The sequence below is a fragment of the Dreissena polymorpha genome, chromosome 5, assembly GCF_020536995.1.
Source record: "Dreissena polymorpha isolate Duluth1 chromosome 5, UMN_Dpol_1.0, whole genome shotgun sequence".
NCBI lineage: Eukaryota > Metazoa > Mollusca > Bivalvia > Myida > Dreissenidae > Dreissena > Dreissena polymorpha.
In genome coordinates this window covers 97364497-97371981 of record NC_068359.1, presented here as the reverse complement: position 1 = coordinate 97371981, position 7485 = coordinate 97364497, and the positions used below count along the sequence as shown (strand labels likewise).

The 7485-nt window shown below is 33.3% G+C and overlaps 1 protein-coding gene across 1 annotated transcript; it reads right to left on the bottom strand.

The window, feature by feature from the left end:
* Nucleotides 1-3617: 3617 nt before the first annotated feature.
* On the bottom strand, nucleotides 3618-6356 carry LOC127831704 (antileukoproteinase-like). Its single transcript, XM_052356734.1, has 4 exons — nucleotides 6212-6356; nucleotides 4921-5064; nucleotides 4389-4427; nucleotides 3618-3822 (listed from the first exon to the last, which is right to left on the bottom strand). Exons 1-4 carry the CDS (start codon nucleotides 6348-6350, stop codon nucleotides 3629-3631), a joined length of 516 nt encoding a protein of 171 aa, XP_052212694.1. The 5' UTR covers nucleotides 6351-6356; the 3' UTR covers nucleotides 3618-3628.
* Between the last annotated feature and the right edge of the window lie 1129 nt (nucleotides 6357-7485).

Sequence of the window (7485 nt, the reverse complement as noted above, 5' to 3'; positions counted from 1 at the left end):
AAATGGTCTATACATTGATCTGTATAATTAGATGATCAAACAAATATCTACGTATAAATACACTTCTAGTTAGAAAATGATGCACATCTAGCGAATAAATGATAGCGTTTTACCTTTTTATCATCAGAGTCATATGGCTACCTGCCAATAGCAGGTTCATTTATTGTCTCAATTTATGAACAGTATCCGTCTATTTTTTTAACGCTTTCAAGCCACTCACCTTGTATCACAAAACATTTTTAAGTTTTATTAACAAGAATATACCAGACAAGTCCTCAAATAGAGTTTTTGACAGAAGTATCTCTTACAAAAGCTAGTATTATTGTTTATGTAGTGCCGTTTTGATGTCTTCAATTTATCATTTTTATGATGTATGGATTTATTGATTAAAATAGATGTACCTGCTATAAAATATTTCTTAGGCGGTATTTTTGTAGACCACTAGGTACGTGTTGAATACATATATTTTAATTTAAAGACGCTTAGGAAAACTATTCATCGAGCCTTGTAAAGTGGTTCAGATGTTCGTGCCAAGCAATAACATTAATGTTTTATCCTTATTTATCCCATTATAGTATAATATAACTGTCTTTAGTTTTGACAATGTACACATACAGACACTTAACAACACGAACAAATACAATGACCTCAATAAGCTGCGCTGTGTTGTTGTTTTCAACAAGGTGGAAATAAAGGTACATTTATTACATGAGATGATATTTTTCAATGCATGCTTGATGAAGGAATAAAACAACATACACAGTGACAAATTTAAGTTTGCAACATCGACAGTGTTTCTGAACTTTAACTTTTAAAAACACATTATATAAAATAAATCAAGCAACAAACTTGCAGACAATCGACCACGAGAGCAATATGCAACAAAACATTAGAACATGAGCTTCAGAACATTATCTGCCAAGTACGTGGCCATTCAAACACGTAACTATTGGTGTCATGCGGACAACGTAAATCCGATATCGAATAGTGGACATATGCCAGGTTTGCCTAAAACAAGTTAATCCGGCGTCTACTCTGACGTCAATCAATACATTGCCTCCTAGTAATGGGCAGATAACAATATGGCGGCCGAATGGCGTATCACATATCAAAATGTAAATATAAACATATAAGCCGATCGTTTCATTTATAATTGCCAACTTCTAATTAAATTGTACATTTATATTTAATACAGAATATTGGTCAATTATACATAATGTTAATGTTTTCAGCATAACTACTTAATATACATAATAAACATACGAATAAACTGAAACCGAGTATGGAGCGTCATTACCATTACATGCAATAATTTCTAATTTGTTTATATTATCCTTAACAGCACATAGCGTTGCCGTCTTGGGTAAGCTGTTGTTACTATTTTAGACTTGGTTCAGGCTATTGACATTAAATCAGATATCAAGTAGGTTCTATTATGAAACGGCCAACTTTGAACACATGTTTTGGGCAATTTCTTTATGTCAGATTATGCGAGTCCTGTATAAATTAAAAGATGATCCTATCCTTTTCGAAACTCGGTGACAAAAAAAAACAAACACAATATTTCAATAAACGCACCAAATCGATCCTCTTGTTAACGCATCCCTCAATAATATGCATCAACATATTGCAGATAGGATACATTTTATAATTACAGAAGGCATCATTTTGATTGCTAAATGGCTTTCCAGTTTTTACATAATTGTTTTAGCAGAAGCAGAAGAAAATAATAATAAGAAGAAATAAGAAAAAGAAGAAGGAGAAGATGATGATGATGGTGGTGATGACGATGATGATGATGAGCATCGAGCTATCATTCAACTTTGAAAGCAACAATATAACATAATCTAACAGTTATCAAAAGTCACTCTTTCCGTTAGGTCAAGTACAACATTGACCTAAGTCTGGCACAGTCTCAAGTAGTTAAAGTCTTATATTTAAATAACCAATTTAGACATTTCATTTGACCGACTTAACAATTTCATATGCTCCTGGTACAATAGTTTATAATGCCCTCCCAGTCAAAATTGCAGGTGACCGCAGTCAAACATTTCAGATGACCTTAGTTGAATATTTGCGTAAACTCTAGCCCACCATATCAGGTAAGTTCATTTTTCATGTGCATCTGCGGTCCAGTTTTATATGCCCCGACTGTGGCATCTTAGGTGACAGCTGTCCAACATTGCATTGAGTCCCGTAATATCATGTAAATAATTCAAATATTTGGCAGGTGCCGCAAACCCAACTGTCAGGTGGTCCAAGTCAAACATTCCATGAGACGCCAGGTCAATGATCGTTTATCCGAAAGTATATGTTTGGTGTAAGAAAACAGTAAGTGATACTAAACGTTGAATACACAAAATCATTAATGAAGAAACTAGTAAAAAGGTAAGGCCGTGTATAACACGAATTTGTGTTGTGTTCTCTTATGTGAACTGTATTACCCGCGTGAATCTTCAATCGCGTTAAGTCATTCAAACATTTGCATGTTATTTATATTTAAATCATGATGCAAGCAACATAATATTGTGTCGAGTGTTGAGTTATGGCTTTTTTTGAGGAATGCAGTCACATGTCAGACTAAATTAAAATAGTGCTGTGTTCTGAAGTCACTTATTTTCGCACGTGTAAGACACGAGCCTGTAAAATAATTGGTCAAAACATTTTACTTTACTGTTTGTCGGCGAGGTTAAACGTTATAAATTCGCCCCGTTTCAGCAGATGAATTGGTTAGCTTCTCATTTTGCAATTAATAACTTATACTTACTTTTTTTGTAAAGGCCATAAGAGTTATCTGTTCATTTAAGGAAAGGATATTTCCAATCGATAACGTAACCAATTTATTAAGCACTACCGTTTCACATGCCTCTAATATTGTTTGCCCTAAAAAGAAACCCAAAAGTTCCTATATGTTATTTGGGGTATTACGTACAGAACCTTTTGAACATCTTTAAAATCCTCATAGCATTTGACACGTCATCATTTATTACGCCAGTTCAAACTGACAATATATAACATTTGTTTTGTTTAGCTATTTTAATACAATTTTGAAAATGTATAATTTGATTTCATTTGCCTTGAAATCTTGTTTCTATCACCATAAAGATAATCATAATAATTTTCCTATTTTCAATATAGTCACCCTTCTAATTATTCATGTGCTAATCATCTATTTTTGTGGTATACATTGTTCTTTATAATTTCTTATTCCCATAACGGGAACTGGTGCTTGTGATCTCGCTAATTTCTAAAACATACTTATGCTAACACAACTGTATATATATGAATGAACATACACTATGAAACTAGTAGTGCTCATTTTATCTATAATTGTGCTAGTGTTTGCAAACTTGTGAAAAGTGTCAACGAATTTACTATTTTATTTCATTAAACTATATGCAATATTTGGACTTAACAATTTTCCCATAAATAGTTTCCATGCGGTTTCAGAGTGTGGGGGGAAGCGATACATAAACACAGCTCTTGTTACCATGGATTTTTTTTTAAATACCAATGGTTTTATAAAGGTAATTAAGTTTAGTCATAAGTGAACTAATATTAATAACTTTAACAAATCATATACATTCATTACTACAGCCAAAATATATGACATATTTAACAATACAAATCACAAGCTAGATGTTAAGTGCAAAGTGTTCCGCAGATGGTAGCTCGGTTGCTGAAATATGCATCGAATAGAAACGTGTTTTACCAGGGGAATGTCACGCTCATCCGGAAAACAAGGTATAAGCAAACAATTCACTTCACCAGCTTGACACTTGCAACCCGTTTCACATCTGCCGTTTGGTGGCACATTTTCACCTGAAGACAGTTCAGACATCAATACAAACAACGATTTTCGATTATATCCTATAATACGTGACATAATTTTTAATAGACAGAGGTAGTAGTGGAGGAAGTAGTAGTGGTATAATTAAATGAACGATTACTGGAAACAATATAGGTATTAGTAGTTTATTTATTTGCAGTATTTGTTTTAGAAAATTCTGTTGATTTTTTTAGATAATGCAGTTGAATATGTATGTGTTGTTAATTAGCGGTGGCGGTGATGTTTATGTTCATCAAGCTTAGCTTAAACCTATTTATTTTAGCTCGATTGCATCGAAAGCCTAAGGCTTATTTGAAATACACTCGAGTCCGTTTCCTGGGCCTAGAACCAGTACTTTGTGTCTATCGGGGAGATCTAAAGAACGCTCCCACAGTTTGGATCGAACCCGGTGTTGTTGTTGTTAGTGATGGTAATGGCGGTACTGTGTTTTGTTGTTAGATGTGGTGCCGGTGTTGAAGATGGTGGTTGTGGAAGTGGTAGTTGTTTTTGTTAGTGTTGTTAGTTGATCGTAGTGATTGTTTCGGTGAAAAGTATTTACCTTCTTTATAGATGATTCCGTTTCTCGTGCAAGTTTTACCTGAAATAAAAAAGGTCAATTACACAAAACTAATGTCTTACAGAAATATTAATATAAGGAATAAAATAATTAAGTAAGATTATATGTATCAAAAGTATCAGACCAAAAAATCTATGTATGCGACATATACATCTCGTTAAAACAGATATTGTTCATCTTCCAAGTATGCATTATTTTAGCTGAACTTTTAGAACAGATCTCTGTATGAACATGAATTTCGGTGCAATAATAAGGAAACAAAGGCATGCTCTATTACGCACATAACATAATTACAAACTGAATAAATCAAGTCGTGTTTTGTACATATTTCTTTTGTGGTAAAGCTTTATAGCTACGTCTACATTTGCCTTTATGAAACATGATCAGATATATATCAATAAGTTGACTATGCACGCGCTGTATGGTTTCCGAACCGTTAACACAGTTATTGTAAGCTTATCAAAATCCGTTTCAGAGCAGCCGAACACTTTGTAACTCCGCGTTTAATACGTACGTGTTGGTTTCAGGCATAGGTTACCGCAACCCTTTAAACAGCATTTCTCGACACCGGGACAGTCGTAGTCAGAACTGCACTTTCGGACACACGAATCGGCAACATCGCGTTTTCCCTTCAATACTGGACAAGAACCGTCTTTACCTCAATCACGTATATAAAACATGAATCAGACTAATGGGGTAGGTGTGTACTTAATCTAATTAAAATAACACCTTTAACGTTCGCTCACTTACTTTTAGATGATATGTGAATAGAATTGAAGTGTCAGAAAAGAGATTGGTGTTGACCAAAAGTACTAATTTGGATTTTTTTAATGATCAAAGCCTTATTCAAAAAAAAGTCAACCATGCACAGTTAAATGCTGTTCGAATACAAAAATTAAGAACAATAATGTAGAGCTCGCATTAAATGATTCTTTAATATACTCCAGAAATAAAAGTTTTCATAAAAAGGGTCAGACTTGCAATATCATGTTTTGTACAGCTATTTTAATTCATTTGGATTCAAAAACAAATTAAGTTTTACAGTACAAATGACTTACATAATAATATACTTAAAACAATGCAATATTGACAGTGACCATGCGAGGTGTTTTATTTGCATCTTTTTGATTATATGATAACATAACAGAAAAGAATATTATAGTTTATTTGACTTAAGCATATAAAGCTCATCGTCATTTACATGCATATACAATTACAGCATGCGTTTGAAGAAAATGCAAAATAAATAAATAATTTAGAACAAAGATCAATTTACATAAACAATAAATAAACATGTTCTCGTGTTTCGTGAGAATGTTTAAATTGAGCCTCCTGAGCTCAAAAAAAAGACAGAGCGACATATTCATATAGATGTAACCACTTATTTATTACCTGGGCAAGCCATTTCTGTTCACACCACAGCTCCGTTGGTACATGCACACGTATTGCATTCGTCCTTAAACTGCTGTCCTTCCTTGTACACTCTATTCTTATTATTGCATGACTTATCTGTAAAAACACACATGCTTTAAAAATTAATTTTTTGTTTTCTTGGGGATGAACATTTGTGTTATATCAAGATAAATAGGTTATTAATAGTGGCATGAACACTTGCTGTCGCTTCTACTGCTGCTTATGATGCTTCTGATCTGCTGCTGTTGATGGTGATAGTAATGATGATGGTAGTAATGAACCATATTATGAAGCTGAACATAAACAATTAAGATATTTAACACTGATTGTTTATTACATTATTTTACTAAATAATGAATCACGTATTATCTTCACAAAACATATTAACGTACTTGGCTTGCAAATAGGACAGCACTGGCCATATGGCGTGTATTGGTCGAGGCAATCTGGCGGTCTACAGTCTACCAGGCAGCAATCAGGAATACGTGTGAGGCATGCCGTAATTAACGAGCATGCCAGGCCGACTTGCATTAGCAGATGCATTTGCACACATTGACATAAATCATTAACGAAATATAACTGTATTGGCGGTTATATTTATTGTTGTGCGGCGAATAAAGACAATGCTGTTTGACATGAACACTATTAACATTAAATCAGTATCTCTTACTGAAACCGGCAAATACTGAATGTCTTAACTAGTTTAATAATAGCATAATAATCACTATATTGTATCATATAATTAGTTATTATATTCTAAAAAGCGAAATAAAAATATCAATAAGCTTAAAACCATACTTATGCATAAAGTAATATTAAATATTCTCATCTTTTTTGCCAAACAATTCGTGTAATCACAGGTTGAACAGATACGTTTAAAAGTATTTTCGCAACTATAAGAGAACGACCTCTGTGCTGTTTATACGATTGAGGTAAGCCAAGCCTATCCGCCAATAAAGAACGTAGTTTATTTGGTTGTATTTCCTTTCATCAATCAGTTTAATTTGTATCCTGTTATGCAAATGTAATCCAGTCGAATCGTGTTCTCGTAACATGTGTTTTGTAAACAATAAAATATCTCATTAAAGGCACACTCGATGTGGGATAATACCTACAACATATAATCAGAGATTTAAGACATACAATTAATCATGTTGATACAATTTTTTTAGAGTGAAACAATAAAAGCATTGGATTGATGTTATTTTCAGTTCACTCCTTACATCATGTGGCTTCGATTTCTATCAAGAAAATGTTAATTACATATATGATTGCTTTCATAAAGAAATTCCGTGCTTTTGATAAGCACAACCTTTGTTAATGTCTCGGTCATCCAATAACCATTTACAAAGTCAAAAAATGACAAAAAAAGCGCAAGTAAAACTCCCCCCCCCCCGGTTCGCGTTAAACCGTCATTAGCTGTGAAAATGGATTAATTGATAAATATACCAAATATTTATCTAAAGTAGGTAGCATACATTGCTTCAGCCATGTATATACTTTTTGAATTGAATTGATCAGATAAACAAACACTATCATTGTATAGTCTGAATCAGAAGACAGGTTGTTCACAGGCCTAGTTATGTTATGTTCGCTCCTGCACGTCGCGAGCATGTGAACTTAATAGTAAAAAAAATATCTTACGTCACTTTTTGCTTTTTCTGAA